At 39.5% G+C, this 27,566-nt stretch overlaps 1 protein-coding gene across 1 annotated transcript; it reads left to right on the top strand.

Annotated features, from left to right (window-relative positions):
- On the top strand, window positions 5,027-7,894 carry LOC109836525 (chalcone synthase 1B-like). Its single transcript, XM_020404435.1, is given in 4 exon segments — window positions 5,027-5,225; window positions 6,105-6,273; window positions 6,275-6,678; window positions 7,369-7,894. Coding segments are annotated over 4 exon segments (1,158 nt in total). The 5' UTR covers window positions 5,027-5,050; the 3' UTR covers window positions 7,779-7,894.

The following is a 27,566-nucleotide window of genomic DNA, read 5'->3' as shown; positions in this document are numbered from 1 at the left end:
GGAGCATGTCTTTCTTATTTTTCACGTTTTTCTCAAATTCCTTCGCCATTTTCACACGTGTTAGTTATCTTGTAAGGACTTTTGGGTTCCCATGAAATTGTATTTTGGGTTAAGCACTTATTCTTAATTTTGTTTTACATAATTACTATTCAGTTCGAAAATAGAGTTAGACATATGCAATAATATGATGAAGGATAATGTTTTAGAGCAACCAACCAAGATTATATTGTGCAAAGGCCTCTTTATGCATGTAGAAAGACACAATTTTCGTCTTGACTAAGTTAAGTATGAGAAATGTTTGACCAATAAATTCTTCATATTATTTGTTTGGAGGAATTGAGAATTTTCTTGTAGTTATACTATAGAACTGTGCCTAATGTTCAACAAATTATGTACAATGTGCTACTTTAGTAGCCAACTATTTGATTTGGACTCCCATGAAAGGAGAAAATGAGCACTAAAGAGTAACTTCTAGAAAAAAATATATACGGGGATAGATAATCAAATTATTTGAAGGAATGAAATGTCAATACTAAAGTTTAATGACAAGCGATTGAGGGTTAAATGAAAATGATGTGTACTCAATTTAGCAATATAAAAAATTAGATAGCATTAAAATATCCTTAAGGCCCCGTTTGGCAAAGGGTTAAGGAAGAGGGGTTAAAAACAATGATTAATGTACTTAGCACATTCGATTATCTGATGGACTAAATTATTAACCCGTTAAATAAGTTTTATTTTAGTCATTATGATCAGTTTTAGTGTTTGGGAATAACAATGGTTTTGACTATTTTCTTTATAATTAGAATGGTTAACTTTTAATCCTTCTAAATAGGAGTATTAGTAAGCCCTTTATTTTGAGAGGTTAACTCATTTTAATCCCTCTAGAGATATTAGCTTAACTCTTTTATATTTTTTATGTTTAGCAAATTGTAGAGGATTAACTCACTTTAACCATTGTATAGATTTTTTATGTTTGGCGGGTTAAGAAGGGGTTAAATCTCCTTAACCTCTCACTTAACCCTTTGTCAAGCAGTACCTAAATTTATAATTTAAAGCAAACCACTACATCGAAACTGCAGAGTTTGGACCATAAGGATCGATATTCAAATTCTTTGGTAGTCATTTTCTTTATAGAAAACTTGTACTGATACTATATTAGAGTGGATTGCTAAAGCTTTGATGTTCAGAAATAACCCTAAAACTGATTGTTTAAATTATAAATTTAACATTAAAAACTAACTTAATAGCATATATTGATCTATAACTATATATATCTTGCATCAGGTATGTCATACTAGTCAAAAATAAAAGATAAATTTTTAAAAGGACCCGATTTCACGAGGGAGAAGAAAGCAGCCCCCAAAACTAACGCTCTTTAGATACAACATATCTTTCTCGGCATGAAATGGGACACCCATGGGCTGTCGCCATTTCGTACGGCAGAGGAACCGGAGCCGCCGGTCACAAAATCTTATCTAGTAAGATATTTGCCCTTATCATTTATACCCGGTCACGACGCGATATCGTTATATGCATTAATCCACCACCTAATTTGTTGACCGCACTTAAGTTTTCTACTGATCACCCATACCCCAGTAATTATGCTGGCCGTGGACCGTCCCTATCCACCTTAGACACGAGTGACGTTTAAAAACAATTTGGAAATTTTTTTACCCTTTATCTTGACAGTACTATATAGAGACTAAATACAGCATTGGTAAACTTCATTGATAAAAATAGAATTAATAAGCTAACAGAATGTTTAAGAAAATAAGTTGTGAAATAGAAGCTTGTGAGTGTTCCTATAAGTCACGTTGGTGCAGGATGAGGGGCTCGCAAGTTAAGCGCTTGGCAATTCATTTTCTAAAAGTTCGACTGTTAATTAGCATATGATCACTACCATCAAATTCATTTAAATTTAATTGTTATAATATCTCCTTCATGGATAGCACTAGTTATTTACTTAATAAAACATATTTATTATTCGTTAAATGATAAATGGTTAAATTATGTTCTTTTGTTAACTAAGTATATAACAATAAAAGCTTGGGTTTTATGCATAACCTAACGATTATAAAAAGTTATACATTTATTCTCAACTAGTTTTTACACACGTGAAATGCACGTGATTTAATACCATGATTAAGTATTTTTGGCAGTTTGTGCTCATTTTTTTCTTTAAACTCTTACATCCCGATTATTTTTTTATGTTTGTTTAAATGGGATACACCCAATTTAAATTTTCATGTTGATATTTGAATTGACAAAAAACAAATATAATTTAAAAATAATTTGAATTTTCATATTATTTTTGACCGATATGAAACTAAGCTTTATTTGAGAAAGTATAGCATTGCAAAGTGAAAAATATTAAAATAGTGTTATACAAGGAAGATGAATATTTAAAACCAATATGGCAAAATGATTGATTTAAAGTATGTTAAAACAATGCAAAAGAGAATATGAAGTTTATTCCTAATCATTGATAGACTTCATAAAAAAAATATAAATTAAAGATTAATGCTAACTCTAGTATACTTTTATATGATAAAAACATCCACATAAGAATATAAAAGTACTAAAAAAAATTCATGAAACTCCCTTCTAAATATTCCTAATTTCACTCAAAATAATTAAACTATTCTATAAAATATTCATAAAATATTGTTTTTATTTCTTCTATTTTATTTTTTATTGAGTTAAGATCAATCCTTCTTCAGGTTTATCATTTATCATTTCTCGGACAATTCTAGAGTATTGTCTTCATCATCTACATCAATTGTGACATCAGGCTAATTTTATATTTTTTATGCTATTATCTTTTCTAGGCTCGTTAATTTTTTTTACCTTTGCTCTATCCTTATCATTTTTCATAAAGATCTAAAATAAATACCTGCATTATTCATTACTAATTTCTCTTAGATTATAATATTAATATTTAATTTGAAGAACACAGTATGGAATTTATGAATACTTACTAATTTTTCTTATGTCTTCCATGGAGATTTTTTCTTTGATTAGGATAAAGTTATTAAATTATTTTTTAATGTAACTCATTCAGTGCTTCATTAATAGATATGTCTTATGTTAATGCCAATTCAAGTGATTCATTGACGTTTTCTGAATTTTAGATTTATTTCCATCACTTTCCCATTTGCAATGGAAATAACTCAATTCTTTTAAAGTTATCTCTAAATATTCTAATAGTTTCTCCATATGTAATTCCTTGTATTCTTTTACCCTATAAATATTATTAACGTCAAAGATTAAAGTTTCTAAATTAAAATCAATTAATGCTAAGGTATAATATTATAGTGTTTTATCATTTCTATGGATTTAAACATCTATCAATTAATGTTACGAATGTATTTTGGCTACCCCAACTTATTACTAAAATTATATGAAATTACTTTAATTTATATAGTGCCGATAATTTTTAATCTATAATATTTTTAAAAATTTTATCCATTAACCGGATGTTTTTAATCAATTCTTATTGTTTTTGTTTACCAGTATCAACTTAGACTATTCTTAGATGCTGAAAATGGATAGTAAATCCCTAAATTAGAAATTTTAATATATATATATATATGAAAAATACCAAACAATTACACTTTTCTTTGCCAAGTTTTAAAATTTTAGCCCATTTTTGTGGTTTTGAACTTTGAGGGTGGGATTTATAATTTTTAAAATTTTGAAAGAGTTTTTAAAAAAAATTTACTTTTAAGTTTGGTAGTTGTAAATTCTATGTTTCATGTGTTGGTGGTAATTTTTTAAATGTTAGTATATTTCTTATAACTCTAAAATTTTGAGGGTTTCTTTTGCAATTATTAAAACTATAGATTAATTTTGAAAAATATTAAATTTCAGCGGTCTACCAATCAACGAATTTGATGTGTGCTAGTTAAAAATTTAGAGTTTTTTTTTACGATTTTTAAATTTTAAAGGAGTTTTTTAACATTTTTGAGGTTAATTTTGACAAATTTTAATTTTTTAGGTGTCTAAGGGTAATATCTTGAATTCATCTTATTTTATTTACAAATTTTAGAATTTTAGGGTGGCTTTTTATAATTTGAACTTTTAAAGGTGTTTTTATAATATTTGAGATATTGAGGGTGTTAATTAAAAAATTTAAATTTAAATATCAAAAATTTTAGGTGTATCATGGTAATCTCTTGAATTCATCTGTGTTGTTTGTAAGTTTTAAAATTTTAGAATTTTAATGTGCTTATCTGTAATTTAAACTTTTGAGGGTGTTTCTATAATTTTTGAGACATAGAGGTGTTAACTGTAAATTTTAAATTCTTTGCAAACTGATGTTAATTTTTTAATTTCATGTTTTTTATTTTATGTTTTGAAACATTTGGATGAGTTTTATAATTTTGAACTTTTTAGGGTTTTTTCTGCAATTTTAAAACTTTTTATGGTTTTTTTGCAATACTTCATGTATTATAATATGTTATGTACTTGTATTTTCTTTATCTTAACAAACTAATATCATTTTTATGTTTTATATATTTTATTAATATTAGTTTTTTAAATTGTTAAGCTAAACATGGTTCACATAGGATTAGGATAAGATATGATTATGATTAGCTAAACATGGTTCACATAGGATTAGGATAAGATATGATTATGATTAGGATAGATTAAGATATAAATAAAGTATTCAAAATAGTGAATGGTAATATTGACCATTGAAAATTAGAATTTAATTATAGATAAGGTAGTTCAAACTATAAATGGGTATATTTGTCTAAAAAAGATTTTCCGAACTCGTGCTTTTAAAGGGAGTATGATCAGAACTATGCTTAATTTTTATACGAAATCCAACTTGTTAATCTGTTTGGTGCCATGACTTGTTTTTCTTTCACAGGAGTCAATAATTATATATTATCCCTATCCACATTTCAAATCAAAATAAAAAAAAAATCAAAATTCTTGATAAAAGTATTATTTCTACAGGCTATAAAAGGACCAGCATTCCAGCTCCAATTCATCACCGAGTGTAATTTGAAGCTCATACTCTACTCAAGTATTTAAATTAATGGAGTCTATCGTTGACATGATCCCCGTCTCTGAGAAATCCAACGCAACAATTCTGGGCGTCGGCACTGCTAATCCCCCTACATTTGTGGATCAAAACACCCTCCCTGATTACTACTTCAGGATCACAAAAAGCGAGCACTTGGTTGACCTCAAGCCAAAATTTGCTAGAATGTGTAAGTGCTCATGAACTATATATAGATATGCACATATTTGCATATATCATATTGTGTACCAGTATTCTATAAATTAAGAAGGAGCTGGTGAGGATCTAAACTATACATGCGAATTTGGAAACATAATGAATAAGCTGATATATATATATAGAAAGTAGCTAGAATTAGTTGACCTTTTGTTTTATGCCCAAATTGTTCCTAAACTCTTTTACATCCTTACTTAGAATAAATATTTGATCAAATAAAAATTTGTAAATTTAGATCAATCTTAGCATATACCGATGCATACACATGACTAATAAATTTAAGTAGGTTTTGTATAATTAGCACTGAGTATCCAAATAAATTATACATTCAGATTCTATTTGCTGCTTTTTAGTATGGAATAAATCATTACTTTTATCGCAGATGTTGTTTTGTTTAGTGGATAGTTTGCGAACTTGTAGTTCGTCTTTTGAGTGTAAGTTAAGTATGAGATGAATTCATAAAGTTACAATGAGTGTTAGATATAGAATGAATCATAGTCACTCATTAAAAAAATCAATAGCTATGATCAAAAGTATAGCAATTTGTCTACTATCTTTTTGCTACTAGAGAGGATGCAAATCCTTTAGGAACTATACGGGTATAGAAATAAATGGAACTAATTTTCTCTTAGGGGTCATGAGTTGAGAGACAGATCGTGGTCGTGAAAATAGAAACGGGAGACACCAATTAAGGTGTTGTCTTAAAGTTCAAATCCACTATAGCTTTAAAGTTCACGTGGAATTGGATCAGTTCCAAATTTTGAAATACATGTGCATCCAAACATTGAATTATTCTAATTCTAGAATTTAAAATGAAATCCCTCCATCCAATATTTGTGAACATTCAATGCAGGCAAAAGCTCAATGATCGACAGACGATACACGACCATCACAGAGGAGGTCCTAAACGAACACCCCTCCATCGGCGCATACAACGCCCCTTCACTCAACATTCGCCAAGAACTCCTCGACATCATAATCCCGCAACTCGGCGCAGAAGCGGCGAGCAAAGCGATCGCCGACGGGCCGGCCTCTCTCTGACATCACCCACCTCGTGTTCTGCAACAGCAGCGGCGCTTCCATGCCCGGAGCCGACTACGAGCTCATCAAAATCCTCGGCCTCCCTCTCTCCACCAAACGCTTCATGCTCTACCAACAGGGCTGCTTTGGTGGTGGCAGTGTCCTTCGCCTCGCCAAGGACTTGGCCGAGAACAACCCCGGTGCTCGTGTGCTCGTCGTGTGTTCGGAGCCCATCACTAACGGGTTTCGTGGCCCATCGAAGGACCACTTGCAGAACTTAGTTACACAAGCTTTGTTTAGTGATGGTGCGGCTTCAGTCATCGTCGGTGCGAACCCGATGCCTGAAATCGAGCATCCCTTGTTCGAGATCGTCTGGACGTCGCAGAATATAATCGAAGGATCAGACGGTACTATAGGATTTCTGAAGAAATCTCTCTTAAGTTATTGATATATTATTGATGCAAATAACAGGAAATTTAGGATAAATGGTAAGAATGATCAAAATGCCCTTTCTTGAAATATAACCCCTAAAATTGAAAACGGATAGAGGGGTACACTGGTACAAAACGACACATTCCAGACGGAAAATTCCGTCTGGAATAACTGGAATTCCGTCTAGAAAAATTATTCCAGACGGAATTCCGTCTGGAATACGGGTCTACTTTGTTTCCGTCTAGAATACATAATTCTAGACGGAAATTCCGTTTGAAATGTATTCTAGACGGATTTTAGTAGACGGGAAAAAAAACCGTCGGTAATACATTTCAGACGGATTTTTCCGTCTACCATAACTATCCCAGACGAATTTTTCCGTCTGAGATATTCTATATCTCAGACGGAATATTCCGTCTGAAATATTACGTAATTAATTTTTAATAAACCGAGGGATATATACTTTCATCCTTTGTTGTCACATTGTCAAAGGTTTGCCATATTACTTTGGTAAGCTAAGTGAGATAACGTCAGGGGGGATAAGTGTGATAAACATAGTTCAGATGGATTACGTTAAATTTTATGGTAAGAGACTTGATATAAATCTCAATAATTGATGACGAGATTATCATTATTTAACACATATATCCTACTACATTCAACAGGTAAAATTGTAGGTAAACTGAGAGAATCCGGTCTGATGATCAGCTTGCAGCCTGAGATTCCACTACTCATCGCCGGAAGCATGGGAAAGATTGTGAAGGAAGCGATCGGAAACACAGGAGTCGACGCTGTGAATGACGTTTTCTGGATGGTGCATCCTGGCGGAAGAGCTATACTGGATGCGGTGGAGATGGTGCTGGGAGTGAAGAAGGAGAAGTTTGCGGCGACGAGGGAGGTGCTGAGGGAGTACGGGAATATGTCGAGCGCTTCGGTGTTGTTCGTGATGGAGACGATGAGGAGGAAGTCAGAGGAGAAGAAGATGGCCACTGCGGGTGAGGGATTGGAATGGGGTTTGCTTGTTGGATTTGGACCTGGGATTACAGTTGAAACTGTTGTACTTCGTTGCCCATAGATTAATTACTGAATTTGTCGTTGTTGAGTGTGCTTTGATCACGTAACAGTTGCATGCACGAAGCTAAAATAAATGTCGCAGATTGTGCTCCCTTTTGATTTTTATGGAATAAGGTTTTACTTTACATTTGTGTATTATGTTTGGTTGAAAGTTGAAATTAGTAGAAATTATGTTTGCGAAAAACTGCGGGGATCGTCTGAATCGAAATTGTATTCTCTTTTCTTTTCTCTTTGATGAGTTACATAGTGATGCCAATTTTAACCCATACCCATTTACCCACCCGGCCCACCCATTAATTGGCCCGCCAAAACCCACCCATTTAGTTAAATGGGTCTAATCGGGCGGGTCTATTTTAAATAATACTAAACGGGCGCTAAATGGGCGGTCTATACTCACCCGTTTGCCCGCCCGCCCTTATTCCCCAAACCGAAACCCTAAAACCCCAATCTCGTCCCCAATCCGCAACGGCGCAACTGAGCTCTCCTCCGCCTCAATCCCGACCCCAATCCCTCCTCCGACTCCTCCTTCGCCACCTCAACCGCCTCTCGAACCCGACGCCGCCTCCGTCACCAAGGTGAGCTCCGCTTCCTTCATTCTCTCCTCTCCACTCAATCCCTTATTTTAGGATTCTCCTCTGTCTAGATCTCTCGTTTCTTGTTCTTTACTTCTCTTTCTCAATAATTTTGATTATTTTCCATCGTATCTAGAGTTTTCCTTAAATCGGGCTTGATCTTGGTGAGTTAGGTTTCTTGAAGAAGAAGGTGGATCTTTGCTCGATCTCGGCCTCATTCCTTGAGGAGTTCCAGGCTGATGTTGTGCGCAGCGAAAATTTTGGCAGAGTTTCTGGTGCACAATAAGAGAGAAAGATCTCAATAAGAATTCTTGTATCTCAAAGGAAACAAGAATCTGAAGCCTAATATCCCATCAAAGTGGGATATTAGCTCTTCCTCTCGTCAGCTCTAGGACTGCGCGTCGAGGGATCCTAAAAACTATTACAATGGCCACAAACACAAATAAACTAATTTTACGTGGTTCGGCAAACTGCCTACGTCCACGGGGCAAGGAGGGGGAGATCTACTATTAGAGGGAGAATACAAATGGGGTTTACAATCACTCAATCTAAATCCTCTCAAACAATTATCTCTCTCAAAAGTACAAAAGCCTGTTTGCACGAAGCCAAAAAAAGCCGCTGCCTACGCGCTACTGAAATCCAATCAGCCGACTTTCTTCTGCTCGCTGGCACCCCAAAAAAAAAACTTTTTCGTACAGCGCAGTTCTCAAGCCCTTTGCACAGCCGCACAAATATTCTCTTCCCCCTGGTGCTTGCACAAACCCTAGGAAAGGCTGTAGCCAAATATTTATAACAATATGATATCGGGTGGGCCAGAAATCGCGAGCAAAAGAAACACCTCAACACCTCACGTGATGTGGCCCCCACGCATCCTAGCCTCCCAATTGGAAAGGAGACCGCATTCACACTTCGCGTGGCCCCCACACGTGCTTCAGCGTTTCTGCAATTCTCCCACGTCAACACCTGCGCTCATGGACTCCTGTGATCCCCCACGTGATCCATCAATCAACAATTCTCCACCTCGGTAAAGTTTTCCCAAAACTGAGCCGACACCAACCAAAGCAAATGTCTCACTTATTGCATCCAGTACGCCACGACAACGGACTCATGACAACGGACTCCATCCACAAGTCGAGACCCAAACGGGAGTGCGAACACTCGCCCAAACATCAGTGTCTACTCACCAAATCGATCTCACCCCATTAAATAATCCAACCCGGCTACATCGTAAAGACTGCTTACGTATCCTCTTGCCCAAGGAATCAAGCCGAACGTAGTTCACCCAAATGGCCGCGAACGACCTCAACCCAATAGAAGAGTTCGTAACCCTTCTCTAATATCATCAACTCTGCGGCTGATAGCACCTCCAATGGCCTCAAACACCTTCACCTGAGGTGAACCAATGACCATATCCAAGCTACATCTATCAGCTGCACTCGAATCAAAACCCAACTCATCATCTGCACATAAATCCAAATGACTCCCACGCTGTGTCACCTCAGCTGGAATCCTAACCAATACAGAATGATCTAGAGTAATCTTCACCCAATGTGGAGTAGCATCACACTCCACCCGCTGCGATACCTCTAAGGTCTGTCCAAAACTCTCCACCTACTGAGAGTCAATTAGCTTCCCCATCGAAGCCTCAACCAAAGTGACACTACCAGACCTATCTTCCAATGGAGTTTTACCTCCAATCACAGCAGTTGACAACTCTTTAATAGGATGACCCAAATATGTCGAAGCTTTAGTCCAGAACCTCTTCTGCAAACCATTGCTCGACCACAAACACCGATCCTCCTCCAGCAAGGCACGGTTCTCCAAATTTTCCACCCTATCTAGCTGCCCTAAGATTTCCTTTCCAACGAAGTGTCTCGAAATGCCGTGAGCTCGGCTCCAATACAGAAATAGGTCCATCTTGTACCTCCCACCAGAATGGAGTACCTTCACCTTTCTGTCTATTACACACTTCTTCAATCTGTTGGATACTACTAGGACTTTCTCCAAAGGGGATTTGGTTGCAACCCAAACACGCCTAGAACAGTCACCAACAAAGGAAACCAAACGCCTATTACCTCCCAATGATGTCCCCTTGGAAGGCCCCCAAACATCCACGTGAACTCCTCCAGAACGACCCTTAGCACGGTGAATAGAGGTGCCACACTTCACCTCGGTCTTCTTGCTCACATCAACATGTTCACTGGACTTCAAACTGCAGGTCTTTGCACCCTCTTTCAATCTATGCGAGGAATCAATACTGGAATGGCCAAGCCCCAAATGCCGCAGTCTAGTCGAATCAACAGAAGTCGTCAGCTCTCCACCTGCCACTATACCTCCAGTCAAGTAGTACAGGTTATTTCTCCTGACGCCCTTCATCAAAATACGAGAGTCTCTCACAATCTCGAGAACCATGTCCTCAACACGAACCTTCAGACCCTCTCCAACCAAAGCTCCAATCGAGATCAAGTTCTTTCTCAAAGAAGGAACATATCTCACATCATTTAACTCCCTAACAGTCCCGTCAAACATTTTGATGCGAATTCTTCATATCCCAAGGATCTGGCATGCACGGTTATCAGCCATGTACACCACACCACTATCCACCAGCTTCTCAAAACTCGAGAACCATTCCCTTCTAGAGCACACATGATAGGTCGCACCACTATCCAACATCCATTCAGATTCCTCCGAATAGCTATCTGTAGGACTGATAGAAAGCGAATAAATAGAAGAGTCAGAATTATTACCATCTGATACGATGTTTGCTTCTGATGATGGCTGCTTCCCTCTTTCTTCCAATGACCAGTCTCCTTACACCAAGCACACTGATCTTTTCTAATTATAGGATATCCTACTCTAAACTGTGACTTCAAATTCTTTCGGTTTGGACCCTTCCCTCTTGCGGCCAACGCCTCTGCTACCGACTCAGTCGAAGTCTCTTTATCCTTCTTCCGAAGCTGATAATTCACCAATGCAGCAGTGACCTCACTATACGAAAGAGATGTCTTCCCATTAATCAGAGTAAGGACGAAGGTTTCATATTCCTCGTTGGGCAAGGAACTCAACAACAGCAACGCCTTGTCCTCATCCTCAATTATGACATCCATATTCGCCAAATCCGCAAGAAGCTTCGTGTAGTGGTTCATGTGATCTCTAATGGAGGTTTCCTTCTTTAATTGGAAACGTTAAAGCCTCATCTTCAAATGCAAGCGATTTTCCACACTCTTGGTCAAATACTTGCTTTCGAGAATCTCCCAAATCTTCTTCGCAGAAGTCTCATTCATCACACCATATTTTAGATCTTGAGTCAAACAAGACCTAATCACACCACACGTCGTTCGATTCATCTTTTTCCAAACCTTCTCTTCAATCTCATCTGGCTTGCCATCTAACTCCAAGGTATCCTCCAAATTCTGCGCGTTCAGCGCATCCAAAACCTCGTATTTCCATAATCCAAAGTTGTTTGTGCCATTAAATTTCTCCACATCTATCTTCATAGAATGGATATTCAGACTTTGAATGGTCTTCGCGCCAGAAGCACCGCCCTCGACACCCGAAGCACCTTCTTTCCCCGACATCTTACGCACCAACGAACAAAGAATAGATCCAAAACTAAAAGATAGAGTCTTTACCAAAAGATCCCACCTTTATCACCAACGAAGCCCTAAACGAGCCTCCAAATTGATCTACTCCTCCAACCAAACCCTAGATCTGGAATCTGGGCTCTGATACCACTTGTTGTGCGCAGCGGAAATTTCGGCAGAGTTTCTGGTGCACAATAAGAGAGAAAGATCTCAATAAGAATTCTTATATCTCAAAGGAAATAAGAATCTGAAGCCTAATATCCCATCAAAGTGGGATATTAGCTCTTCCTCTCGTCAGCTCTAGGACTACGTGTCGAGGGATCCTAAAAACTATTATAATAGCCACAAACACAAATAAACTAATTTTACGTGGTTCGGCAAACTGCCTACGTCCACGGGGCAAGGAGGGGGAGATCTACTATTAGAGGGAGAATACAAATGGGGTTTACAATCACTCAATCTAAATCCTCTCAAACAATTATCTCCCTTAAAAGTACAAAAGCCTGTTTGCACGAAGCCAAAAAAAGCCGCTGCCTACGCGCTGCTGAAATCCAATCAGCCGACTTTCTTCTGCTCGCTGGCACCCAAAAAAAAAAACTTTTTCATACGCCGCAGTTCTCAAGCCCTTTGCACAGCCGCACAAATATTCTCTTCCCCCTGGTACTTGCACAAACCCTAGGAAAGGCTGCAGCCAAATATTTATAACAATATGATATCGGGTGGGCCAGAAATCGCGAGCAAAAGAAACACCTCAACACCTCACGTGATGTAGCCCCTACGCATCCTAGCCTCCCAATTGGAAACGAGACCGCATTCACACTTCGCGCGGCCCCCACACGTGCTTCAGTGTTTCTGCAATTCTCCCACGTCAACACCTGCGCTCATGGACTCCTGTGATCCCCCCACGTGATCCATCAATCAACAGCTGAGCTTCTCCACCTCCGATCTCAGCTTGACCTCATGTTCGATCTCAGCACCAAACTCTGCTGGATCTCCACTCGATTCTTTGTGATTGGCATTGATTGCAATCAGATATCTTGAGGTATTGTCTTCCTAATCTCATTTTACATTGTTTTGATTTGATCTATAAAATATTTTCTGGATCAATTACATGATAAAAGAAGAAAAATTGCATCTTGGTGCATAATCTTTGTGATTTTGATGATTTTAGGATGAATAGGCTCTAGTTTCTGTTTTAATTTTATGCTGGTTTTGTTGATTTTGTTCATTTATATGAAGTTGTTCATCAAATTTAGCTTGGTGTCCATCTTAACATGAACCAACTAGCTTCGAACTTGTGTCGTGCCTTTTTTGGTGGGAGTCCTGTCAGGTCTGAGTTACTCATATCTCATTCATGTACCAGCTTTATCCAGAATAAATCAATTTTCTCGTCAACCGCATACAGTCTAGGTGGTTATTGAGAAGTTTCAAGGCGAGCTTTGAAGTGTATGCAGACGGTTATCCTTGCCTTGATAAAAATGAAGAATGCCTTTATGCTGGTAAAGCTTCAGACAGCTCAGATGTGCTAATCTAGAGCAATTTGAGCAATCTTATTACAGGCTTTGATGGCTAAGCACAACTCTATTTTGTGCTTAGCTTGAGTTGGTGAGGGTTAAATCTAGTCACTCTGTTTATTTATTACTCTTTTGAGTTTAATAGCTACTGAGTATTGTTGAAGCTTGTTGATGAACTTCTTATTTTATTTACCATTATAATTTGATTACCACATGCATGCCTAGTTTGTACTTGATAGCTTCTACATTGTTTGCTCTGCCTCCTTGTTTGTTAATCTTTATATGCCCAGCCCCATTTCCAGCTAGTAGAATGCCAGCTGTTGGATCATGGAAACAAAATAAATAATCTCACATTTAATTAAAATTTCAAAAGTTTGAGAGAACATGGTAATTCTATTTCCAGATCATTTGATGCAAGCCTGAAATGTTAGAAATCGTTGGAATGGAGAAACAAAGGCCGGATATTGAAAGAAACCAAGTTCAAGATGTTGCGCGCAGCGGAAATTTCGGCAGCACTTCGGCAGCACAACAAGAGTTAGGTCGCAATAAGAATTCTTGTTTCTCAAAGGGAACAAGAATCTGAAGCCTAATATCTCATCAAAGTGGGATATTTGCTCTTCATCTCGTCAGCTCTAGGACTGCGCGTCGAGGGAACCTAAAAGCTATTACAAATCACACAAATAGCAGTACAACCAATTTTTACGTGGTTCGGCAAATTGCCTAAGTCCACGGGGCAAGGAGGGGGGAGATCTACTAATAGAGGGAGAGAATACAACTAGGGTTTACAATCACTCACAATTTAAACCCTCACACAAAACTCTCAAATCCCTCACAAATATCTCTCACAAAAGGTTGCACAAAACCCTAGAAGGAGCACAAATCCCCTAGCCGCTGCCTGCAATTTTCTCTCACAGCCGCAAATCACAAATCAACCTCCTGCCTTTGCTCTGTAGCCGCACAAGTGCACAGCCGCAACCCCCTCTAAAAACCCTTGCTCAGCCAATCAAAAATCTGAGTTGATGATATATTTATATATGAGCTGATTCGGGTGGGCCTTGGGTTTCCGCGTCAACTTCACGCGGCTTCGTTCACGTGAAATAATTCACGTACGTGGTGGCTGGGCCCCACACTCACAATTCTCCACCTCGGTGAAGTTTTCCTAAAAACTGAGCCGACACCAAAGCATCCAAATGTTCTAACTTGTTGTGTCCAGTACGAACTCAATCCACAACAAGTCGAGAACCCGAACGAGAGTCCAAACAATCTCACCCCCATCAACTAATCCAAACCGGTTGCATCTCAAAGACTGCCTACGTATCCTCTTTTCGTCCTCGCATGAAAAACCTGATTCTTCGCCAAATAGATAGCACTCATGCTATCACAATGAATAGTGACGGACCTCTGCGATATACCAAGTTCCTCCAAAAGTCCTCGAAGCCAAATAGCCTCCTTCACAGCCTCCGTAACTGTCATATACTCTGCCTCCGTCGTAGACAAAGCCACCGTCGACTGTAAGGTGCATCTCCAACACACCGGCGCACGGGTCAAAGTGAACACATACCCCGTCGTAGACCGGCGCTTATCCAAATCCCCGGCATAATCCGAATCTACATAGCCAATGCATAGCTGCCCACCTGTAGTGTCCCGCTCATAAACCAAACCAACATTGAGCGTACCTCGAATGTACCTCAAAATCCATTTCACGGCGTCCCAATGACCCACTCCTGGATCGTGCATGTATCTCGATACCATGCTCACCGCCTGTGACAAATCTGGTCTACATACCATCGCGTACATCAAGCTCCCAACCGCGCTCGCATATGGAGTCTTCGACATCAACTCACGATCTTCAACTGACTTTGGTGAAAGACCAGCTGAAAGCTTCAAATGGGCTCCCAATGGTACACTAACTGGCTTCGTATCCATGCTAACATGGAATCACTGTAGAACCTTCTTCAAATAAGCCACCTGTGTCAAATAAATTCTGCCCTTCTTCTTGTCTCTGCTGATCTCCATCCCTAGAATGCGCTTCGCCTCACCCTAGTCTTTCATCTCAAACTCATTTGAAAGCTGAACTTTCAACTCATCTATAGCCGACCTGGAAATAGAGGCAACCAACATGTCATCGACATAGAGCAACAAATAAATGTACGCACCTCCTTTCAACTTGCGAAAATATACGCATAGATCAAACTGGCTCCGAGTGTACGAATGACCAATTATAAAACCATCAAATCGCCTATACCACTGTCGAGGAGACTGCTTCAAACCGTATAGCGATTTCTTCAGTTTGCAAACTAATTTTTCCTTCCCTGCAGCTCGGAATCCCAATGGCTGAGTCATATATATTTCTTCATCAAGATCACCATGAAGAAATATCGTCTTCACATCCAACTGATCTAACTCCAAACCATACTGTGCCACCAAAGCTAGCAAAATCCGAATCGAAGAATGCTTCACCACCGGAGAGAAAACCTCATTATAATCTATTCCTTCCTCCTGTGCATAGCCCTTCGCAACCAACCTAGCTTTGAACCTCAATGGAGTGCCCTCAATGCCCTCCTTCTTCGTGTATACTCACTTGCAACCAATTGCCTTCCGCCCCTTTGGAAGCTCAACAAGCTCCCATATATCGTTCTTATGGAGAGATTCCATCTCCTCCTGCATAGCCACCTGCCACGAATCAGCCTCCGAACTCTGCTCGGCCTAACTGAATGTAGTAGGCACTAACTCATCGATACTTTCCACCGGAAGTGCATACGCAACTGTGTCGGCATACCGTGCTGGCATCTGTATGTTTCTCCTCTGTCTCCGAAGTATCACCGTCGTGCTCGCCTGAGCCCTGTACCATCTGGACAATGTGGAGCTGTATCGATCTCCACCACCTGTGATATCTCCTCCGTCGGGTCGCTCTCCACCTGATGAGAGCTGGGAAGCTTCAAGATAGAAGCATCATCGAATGTGACGTCCCTACTCAGCACAATCTTCTTATCAACTGGATCCCAAAGCTTGTATCCCTTGACACCACGCTTGAATCCTACAAATATGGCATTCCTAGCTCGAGGTTCTAATTTATCAGTTCTAACATGATAATATGCAGGGCACCCGAATACCTTGAGCTGGTCATAGTCATGTGCTGGCTTTCCCGACCACATCTCCATAGGGGTTTTCCCCTCAATCGCAGATGAAGGCAGCCTATTAATGAGGTGGCTCGCATATGTAAGTGCCTCAGCCCAAAAGATCTTCTCCAAACCACTCTGCGACAATAAGCATCAGATCTTCTCCAGTAAAGACCGATTCAACCTCTCTGCCACCCCATTTTGCTGCGGTGTATGACTAACTGTGAAGTGTCTTTCTATGCCCTCGTCTTGACATAGCTGCTGAAAGGGGTGCCAACAACGCCTAGAATAGTCATCTACAAAAGTGACGAACCAATGTCGACCACCAAGTGATGCAGTCTTGGTGGGACCCCAAACGTCTGTGTGCACGTAGTCCAGGATGCCCCTCGTCTGATGAATGACAGTCCCGAACTTCACCTTCGTCTTCTTGCCAAGAACACAGTTCTCACAGAACTCAATCTTCCCACTCTTGGCTCCCTTCAATAGCCCCTGCTTGCACAATGCCTGCAGTGACTTTTCACATGTGTGCCCCAACCTATAGTGCCAAAGTCTGCTCATGTCCGCTTCTGAAATAGCCGAAGCAACCTGGCCAATCTCGGTGCTTCCCTTCAGATAATACAAATTCCGATTGCGGACTCCCCTCATCACCACCAATGATCCCTTAGTAACCTTCGCTACAGCGTTTTCGAAAGTCACCTTGAATCCCTTCGCCTCCAAAGCTCCAACTGAGATAAGATTTTTCTTCAGTTGAGGAACAAATCTCACCTCCTTCAACTCACGGACTACTCCATCGTGCATTCTAATCCGCACGGTACCTATGCCACAAACGCCACAGGATTGATCATTTCCCATGACAACAACGCCCCCGTCGACTTTCTCAAAAGATGCAAACCAGTCTCGCCTAGGGGTCACATGAAAGGTAGCGCCGGAATCAAGCATCCAATCTGATGCATCCACATGGTTCACCTCCGGAGTAATCAGTAGAGAAAAGCACGAATCATCGGAATCATCGCCTTTCGCAATATTCACCTCATTGGCCTTCGGGCCCTTTTTCTTGCCATTCTCTTTCTCCTTGAGCTTCGGGCAGTCTCTCTTCCAATGTTCATGCTCCTTGCAGAATGCACATTGGTTCTTTGCTAATTGGTGGCGGCCTCTAGACTTTGACCTTCCTCTATTTTCACCTTTTGGATATGGGCTTCTACCTCTCGTCGACAAGGCCTCGCCTGAAGTACTAGCGCGGGAAGTCTGCTTCTACCTCTCGTCGACAAGGCCTCGCCTGAAGTACTAGCGCGGGAAGTCTCCTTATCCTTCCTCCTTAAATCGTAGTTCGTCAATGTGTTAGTCACTTCACTATAGCTGATAGAAGATCTCCCGTTCAACAAAGTGAGCACGAAGGTATCATACTCCTCATCCGGTAAGGAGCCCAACAAAATAATCGCCTTGTACTCATCCGATATCTTCTCATCAACATTCGCCAAGTCCGACAACAACTTCGTATAGTTGTTCACATGAGCCGCTAGCGAGGTGCCTCTGGACATCTGAAATCTGAAGAGTCTTCGCAGCAAGTGCAACCTGTTCTCAACACTCTTTGTGAGATACTTATTGTTGAGAATTTTTCACATCTTCATTGCAGACGTCACCCCAATCACATCATATTTCAGCTCCTGTTCCAAACATGACCTGATCACCCCACAAGCGTTCCTATTCATTTTCTCCCATACCGCCTCTTCATATTTAGGTGGCCTCTCGTGGACCATGATGGTCTCTTCTAAATTCTGAGCATTGAGCGCATCCTGTACGTCGCTCATCCACAAACCAAAGTTGATTTTGCCGTCATACTTCACCACACTAGTTTTAGTGTTCTGAAAACCAACTTGTATTGTACCCGCCATCGATTTGCTGCTTTCACCTTCTTCTCCCATTGCGAACTAACTCCAAAATTATAGAGAAAGAACAAATTTGATAGAAATTAGGAACCACCCAACTGAACCCTAGATTGGATTCCAAATAGATTTCCTAACCACACGAGGAAAGTGAAATCTCCAACGGCAACTCCTAATGCTATCTCCACCGAAGCCTAGAACTCCAAGAACCAAGCTTCACACAAGAATCTTCCTCCACCAAAAAACCCTAGATCTGAAATCTGGGCTCTGATACCACTTGTTGCGCGCAGCGGAAATTTCGGCAGCACTTCGGCAGCACAACAAGAGTTAGGTCGCAATAAGAATTCTTGTTTCTCAAAGGGAACAAGAATCTGAAGCATAATATCCCATCAAAGTGGGATATTTGCTCTTCCTCTCGTCAGCTCTAGGACTGCGCCTCGAGGGAACCTAAAAGCTATTACAAATCACACAAATAGCAGTACAACCAATTTTTACGTGGTTCGGCAAATTGCCTACGTCCACGGGGCAAGGAGGGGGGAGATCTACTAATAGAGGGAGAGAATACAACTAGGGTTTACAATCACTCACAATTTAAACCCTCACACAAAACTCTCAAATCCCTCACAAATATCTCTCACAAAAGGTTGCACAAAACCCTAGAAGGAGCACAAATCCCCTAGCCGCTGCCTGCAATTTTCTCTCACAGCCGCAAATCACAAATCAACCTCCTACCTTTGATCTGTAGCCGCACAAGTGCACAGCCGCAACCCCCTCTAAAAACCCTTGCTCAGCTAATCAAAAATCTGAGTTGATGATATATTTATATATGAGCTGATTCGGGTGGGCCTTAGGTTGCCTTGGGTTTCCGCGTCAACTTCACGCGGCTTCGTTCACGTGAAATAATTCACGTACGTGGTGGCTGGGCCCCACACTCACACAAGATGTTGTGGAGAATTCTATATGCAGACATCTTGAAGTAGCAAATCTCTTTTTTTCCCGTTTGTCCCTTTTTTTTTGGCAACTTATGTTATTCTTTCATTTTTCATTAGCTAGTAAATCGCCAGTATTCTGTCTGCTATCCTAGTATCTGAAATTAACCTTTAGTTCTTCTTGTTAAAGCTAAGAAGATTATAATATGAACTAGTTCACTTGGGGAAAGAATTTTCGCCTGAAGGAATTCATGTGTTTGTGTTTGAAAAGAGATGCGATGAAAGTTTCACTCCCTTCTTTTTATCTCCCAGCAGGCTTTCTTCACATGTGTCATAAATATTCTTGCCTGAAGGAATTCATGTGTTTGTGTTTGAAAAAAACTTGCTTTTCTAATGTTATTGGCTAAATATTGATTGTTGTTCTAATATGTATTTATTTCTCACAAGTTTATGTTTCCACAATGATATAAAATAAAGAACTTCTCACTCTTTATGTTGTCATTAATAAATTACAATAATGAAGAGGGAAACAGAATGAGAGGAAGGACTACAAGGAAAAAGTCTATGTAGTTTCCCATGGCAGAGCGCTGTTTATTTCCATGTTTATATATACGATATATATTTGTTTATGTGTTATAGTAGAATCTAATCATTCACAATATCTAGTTCCGAAACCTATCCAGATTTCACAAAATCTTATACTGAAAATTAGGAACATTATGCTAGTTGGAACTTGGGAGTCTAATTTCCTTCATATCTTTTGCTACCTAGTTTTTCTTACACACACAACCCAAAAAAAATCAGTAGCAACCAAGAGGAAAAAACTATATAGCAAAAGGATTATGAGTATCTGAAACTCTTTTTATTATGTTGTAATCAAATTATTCACCTTCCTCTTATGTGTTTCATTATTATGACAATATCATACATTTGTGGCATGTTGTAATCAAATTATTCACCTTCCTCTTATGTGTTTCATTATTATGACAATATCATACATTTGTGGCAAAATTAACTAATTCTATGGATGATTGATGCAGGGCAAATATTGATGTCTCTATGGTGATTTTGCATTCTAACCCTTGCTATTAAGACGCACATATGAGGCTTGTTGCAGTACTCTTAATGTTGCTATTGAGTCCAACTGAGTGTTATGTTTGTTTCCAGATATTTTCTTTCTTCTATCATTGTCATGCCCCGCTTCCCAAAATACAGGGGAATCAGATCGTGAACAAGCCCGCGACGTATTAGATTGAGAAGAATATACACTATCATTTGTTTTCTCTTTTCTTTTCTTCTCAATCCAATACGCTAAGCGTCTGGAAATAAATACAATGCGAAGTCACAGGTCCCCGATCACAATCAGCAAGAATATAATAGACAAACTCAGAATAAAAATATCATATCATAAATGGGATAACATCCGAGACATAATATTCGGGTCAACATGCCCTTATACAAAATGAACAAATGAACACTAGAGAAATATAATACATTGTTCAAACTAAAATGGGAAGTACTATAAGAGTAAACGGAACCATCAACTAATAAATGAAAAGAATAGGAGTCGACTCCTTCTTCTGCTCCGTCTACAGGGTACTCCAGCTGAGAATCCTCTGGCTCCTGCTAAACCTGTTCTTCCTATAAGTCTGACGTACACCAGAGAAACAGGTGTACGTCAGCGTGTATGGCACACGGCAAGACCCCACAAAACAAATAGAGCGAACGAAAACCCAAACAGAAAATGATACGATAACAGAATTGATAAAAGAACATGCATCTGGAAATCTGATAAAATCAACATGCAAATTCACTACTAAAACACGATAATCATAAGAATCCATAAATCAAACGGGTAACGAGATCATGCAGCTAGCGATCATAAATCATCCAAGTCACAAGGTCATACACTAGATGAAATTAATACTTAAAAATCTACAACTCGAGACGTAGTACGTCGAGCGGAATAATCCAAATAAGGAAACCCTCATGTATATACCATCTGTCTCAAATTGTAGATAATTAAATATTAACCCCGATCTATGTATGAGAAAACACAACTGTTCTACATCTCACAAGAATCCATAATCATCTAAATAACGAGGTCATGTAACTAGCCATTCTATAACAAGTTACTGGTCCATGTCTCACACAGAGTCAACGCTCATATCACCGGATAACTAACTGTTCACAAATCCCCTACGTGCATCCAAACCCGCGAAACGGTTCGGTGAGAGGACTACACGCAATCCGATTTCGGCCTGGTCCGAACTCAAGCAAAACTCGGGTGACGAAACGATTTCACTGACCAAGTGCGAAACGGTTCACTTGGCCCAACAAACTAACCCCAGTGCGAAATGGTTCACTGGTTCTAGTCTGGAAGATACATCAACAGTCTTATCCGATCACATGAACATTAACTTACCCATCCCAACTCTTCTCGTTTTCTCTAATTCAACAATCATAATCCCTATTAAACTCGGGTTCACCACCTAAACTCAATCAACACACCCACACATGTCACTAGGTCTGTTCATGACGCATGAGACCACTAAGTCATGAACTAGTAAGGTTCTCAAACACAACAAGGAGATAATAATAACACTAATTTCACGCAATCACATCATGACATATCGAATACAGTAAAATATTCACAAAACATGAAATGTAATCATGAACAACAACTATGTAATTCGGAAAATAATTCTTTTTCCAAAATAATTTCTTTTATATTTATTTTTCATTATAATAATCCAAAAGTATTCTTTAAAAATCATAAATTTATTTATTTAAAATAATATTTTTATAAAATAAACTCTTTTAAATTATTATTCTAAAATAATTCCTTTTACACAAAGTAAATTCTTTTCTCATTACAATAATTCTAAAATAATCTTTAAATATTCTATTTAATATTACTTCTTCCAAAAAAATTCTTTTAAAATATTTCTCATAATAATAGTTCAGAATACTCCCTTTTACAAAATTATTCTTTCTTTTAAAAATATTTCGAAATTAATCGTAAACTAATCATATATAGCATCACTGCACAAAATATAACCACCACAGTATTATCAACAAACCCACGCAGATAATATCATATCAGTATAATCTACACAACTAATTAATCAGATATAAATATTAAAATGACGAAGCAAAGGGAAGCGGAATCTTGCCTCGCCGCGTTGAACGGATCGACGTCGGCGGCGCGGGGCTGCTGGATGGCGGGATCTCGACACGGACAGCGGCGCGTCAAGGCCGGCAGCGGCTGGTGGCTACGAAATCTCGGCGAGGGTAGGAGGCGGGGTTGTCGGTGGACTCGGCGGCGACGAGGGTGCAGGGTGTGTCGCGGTGAAGGGGCTGAGGTGGTCCGTGGTCGCGAGAGAGGAGAAGGAGAGAGAGGGCGGAGGAGGTTTTGGGCTGTAGTTTCTGAATCTTGGTGGGGCCGACGGGGAGAGATGGGTCCCGGATATGGTTTAGGCGGTGGGGCTGCTCGGTGACGAAGCGGAGGAGGCTGGTTGTATGGGATGAGTAGTCGTCTGGGGGTTTGTGTCGGCGGCGTGGCTGCGAAGCAGGTGGGAAGTGAGGAGAGGGTGGAGGAAGGGCTGTCTGTCACGCCCCGCTTCCCAAAATACCGAGGAAACAGGACACGAGCAAGCCCGCGACGTATTAGACTGAGGAGAGATAAGTACTAGACCCCGTCTTCTCAATCTAATACCTTAAGCGTCAAGAAATATAAAGCGAAGACACAGGTCCCCGATCACAGTAGTGAGAATATAATAAACAACTCAGAACAGAAAATATACATATCACAACTGAACATCATCCCAGACAAAATATTCGGGTCAAATGGAAATATAACTGGCCCTTATACAAGACTTTCTGAAGAAATACGGAAGAATATAAAAATGCATTGATCAAATGGAAATGAAAAGTAGTACAAAAGAAAACTGAGGACCACTATCTAAGCTTCGAGTTCTTCTGCTCCGTCTTCAAGGCACTCCTACGGAGAATCCTCTAGCTCCTGTACGATATCCAACTGAACCTGTCCGTCTCCTAAATCTGACGTACACCAGAGAAAACAGGTGTACGTCAGGTGTATGGAACACACGGCAAGATCCCCCAAGGCAGGAACAAATACAATAATAGTAATGATAATATATGCGTGGTCAATGCTATAACAGAAATAGAAATAGAACATGTGATGATAGTAATAACGTTAGAGGCATGCAACTGGAATACTAATAATCAGAAGAATCCAAATATCAACCAAGTAAGAAGATCATGCAGGTAGCGATCAAAACCATCCAAGCAACAAGGTCATACAATAGATGGAATTAATACTTAAAAATCTACAACTCGAGACGTAGTACGTCGAGCGAAATAATCCAAACAAGGAAACCCTCATGTATATACCATATGCCTCAAATTGTAGATGATTAAATATTAATCCCGATCTAGGTATGGAAAGAAACATAACTGGCCTATATCTCACAAGGATCCAAACTCATCCAAGTAACAATTCATGTAACTAGTCATTCTATAACAAGTCACTGGTCCAACCGTCTAACCCCAATGCGTATCGGTTCACTGACCCAACAGACTAACCCAGTGCGTATCGGTTCACTGGCCCAACAGACTCACCCAGTGCGTATCGGTTCACTGGCCTAACAGACTATCCAGTGCGTATCGGTTCACTGGCCTAACAAACTAATCCAGTGCGTATCGGTTCACTGGAGCGACCCTAGAGGATACATAAACAGTCACATCTAATCACATGTACCAAGACTTCCCATCCCGGCTCTTCTTATTTTCTAAGCCAGCAACACACAAGCCTCTAAATCTTATTCATGTCACATAGATCACTATAGTCATGTATTTCTCGTGATTCTTAAATATAACAAGGAATGATAAATACAATTAATACTAATTAACAATATCATAAATCAAAAATAGGAACCATGAACATCTACTATAAACCGTACATGAGGAACTATCATTAACAGATATCATGCACATGAAATGTCGACATTTTCAATTATTAATTCCAAAATAAATCATTTTAATTAATTTATCATAAATTATTCCAAAAAATAACCTTTTAAATATATTATTATTATTATATATTATTCCATATGAACAGTAACTGTTTTATTTTTTCTTTTTAATTATTCTAATTTTCTTTTTCGATAACAACTCTTAAAATTTATCTAGCTTTCAAAATGTCAGCTTGTCATTTTATATTCATCATTTCACAAGTAATCTACCACAATAATACTTAACAACATTCATCATCATCCCACGCATAATATCATAATCTAAACAACATATATAATAAATAACATATATAAAAATTGTAATGGTAATGAGGTGTTGCGGGATCTTGCCTACGATGTAGAGGGGGCTGTTTGCGTGGCCGAGGGAAGGACGAGGGTTGGCGGATCTCGGGCTTGCCGGCGATAGGGAGGCGAGTGGGGACTGACGGCGTTTCAGGAAGGAGGTCGGAGAGGCGGTGAGGCGGTGACTGGGGTTGGGTGCTGGGAGAGGCGGACGCGAAGGCCAAGGTGGCGGTGGCCTCGGCTGGGCGGCGCTGGAACTGAGGTGGGGTGCGGCTGGAGTTGGGTCGTCGTCGGAGAAGAGGAGTGGCGGCCGACAGGGGTTGAACGGCGCGGGGGAGGCGGCCTGAGGCGGTGCGGACAGCGCGGGCGGTTGCGGCGTGGTCTCAGGCGGCGGAGCGCGGTGGTCGGGGTGGAGGAACGCCGGTCGGTCGGGTTTAGGAGCTAGGAGGAAGAAGAAGAAGAAAAGAAATGGGTTTTCTTTTTGGGTGAACTGTTGAAGAGGGGGGTGTACAGTGAGAGATAAAGAAAGAATTATTTTATGGAAGGGGAGAGAAAAAAAAGGATGTGAGAGAAATATGGGAATAAAAAAAAGGAAGGTGTATTATGTGATATGATTTGAATTTATTGGGGAAAATTTGGAAGGAATTCAAATTCAAATGAGAAAAAATAAGAGAGGGAAAATTCGAAAATTTCACATAATATTCTAAATTATATTAATAATTAATAATCAACCAAAAATCTTTTTATTAATATTTATATACTACTGTACTATACTCAAGTTTACATTAATAATAACAAGGTCATTAATAATATTAATCACCAAATGATTATATATAAAAAATGACTAAACCGTAAATTAATATTTAGCAGAATTAATAAATACAAGACTATATATTTTATTATTTATTTATTTTGAAAACTCAGAAAATTCCAGAAATTAGGAAAAGTATTAATAAAATATAATATATTATTTTAAATACTAGAAAAAATTTATTTAAGTACGTATCAAAATTCACGGTTGTTACACTTCACAACAGCAACCCCGAAGACAGCAGAAGACTTCGGATCCGAGGCTCCAAAAAGAGTACTCATTCAATGACGAATATGTTCCAGTCATCTTCGAGACCCTTCTCAAAAACAATAAGATCAAGCTGCCACCCATCACGAATCAGGAGGAAGCTGACAATACTGTGGATCCGAAGTACTACGCGTACCACAGGAGGATCCTTCATCCCACCAAGGCTTGCTTTACTTTAAAGAATAACATCCAGACCTTGGTTGAAGCCGGCATCATAACGGTAGGATAAGCCAAACAAGAACAGCAAGACTCCGACAAGTATAAGATTATAAACTGCTTCTCAATCCTCCGACCGGTATAAGAGGTTAAACTGCTTCCTGATACTCCAATAGGTATACGAGTCTAAACTGTTTCCTACCGTTGACGGGAAGTTCCTAAAGAATTTTATATGTAATATTCTTAAGGATAACCCGATCATGCAACCGAATGCAATGATAAACCCAGTTTTATGAAAAAGCTGGGGGTGGATGATTTATGTAATGGGAAGTTCTCGGAAGAATACTATATGTAATTTTCGTAGTGATAACCCGATCATTACAAACAAAGTGATAAACACTAAACCCCCACTATGATTTCCGAACACTCTTTTGCTGAGACGAGATTCGATCATTTTGTTGGATCAATCTTTCCTCACAAAATTCCCATTGGTGTTTGACAACTCATAGTCTTTCACCACAAAATCCCCCACCGATCAGACTAATTGACGGTAGGACCACTAAAAGTCCTTTTGATTGAATCCACTCAAACTACCGTTACGTCTGTGCACTCAACACTCCCATTGTTAGAGTTTGAACATAATACTTAGTATTTTAATATCCTGATCATTGACAATTGTTAAACCCCATCGTGTTAAATATTTATCACTTAACACCAGGAACCCCCTCTGAGTAACTTGTACAAGTCAACACTTCTATTGTGATTTGTACTCCCACTTCCACTTGGTCAAACCTTCCTACAGTTAGGACAACAACCAAAATCCCCTCTCGATTCCTCCAATGAACGAGATGTTCACTTTCAAATCGAGTGATCAAACCTTCCTACAGTTAGGGTCACCTCAAACTCCCGTTTGGTCAAACATTCCTACAGTTAGGGCCAAAACCACAATTCACTCTCGATAAATGAGGGATTCACCTTTAGTTCGGTAATCAAACCTTCTGACAGTTAGGATTATCTGAATCTTTCGATTCTCGGAGTGGAGATCCCACTTCTAGTTTCACTCTTCAGATTCTCAAGGTAGAGATCCCACTTTGAGTTTCCTCTGCGCTGGAGATAGAATATAAAATTCTTCCTCTTCGGTTTCGGGAGATAGAATATAACATTCTTCCTCTCCCATTTTGGGTTCGTCTTTACCCCAAGAGAAGACACCATCCTTCAGCTCCAAAATCCGCGCTTCACATGCACGAGGAATTTTATCCCGAATCCTAAGTAGGGATAAGTCAACGCCTAATACGCGTTACCGGTTTAGTCTTTCACAATTGAAGAAGACATCAGAATCCAAGTCTGGGGAATTTTATCCCAAATCCTAAGTAGGGATAAGTCAACACCTAACACACGTTGCCGGTTTAGTCTTTTACCGATTGAAGAAGACACCAGAATTTTAGTCTGGAGACTTTGATCCCGAAGTCTAAGAAGGAATAAGTCAGCACCTAACACGCGTTGTCGGTTAGTCTTTGACTGTAAGAGAGATAAAAACCCACATAGTCGACATTATGGCAGGTAGTTATTCATAACACCAAAATCCGTGCTTCACACGCACGGGGAATTTTATCCC

The sequence above is a fragment of the Asparagus officinalis genome, chromosome 4 (genome assembly GCF_001876935.1).
Source record: "Asparagus officinalis chromosome 4, Aspof.V1, whole genome shotgun sequence".
In the NCBI taxonomy this organism is placed as follows: Eukaryota; Viridiplantae; Streptophyta; class Magnoliopsida; order Asparagales; family Asparagaceae; genus Asparagus; species Asparagus officinalis.
Note: the sequence above shows the minus strand (reverse complement) of the source record. Positions and strands in the feature narration are given on the sequence as shown.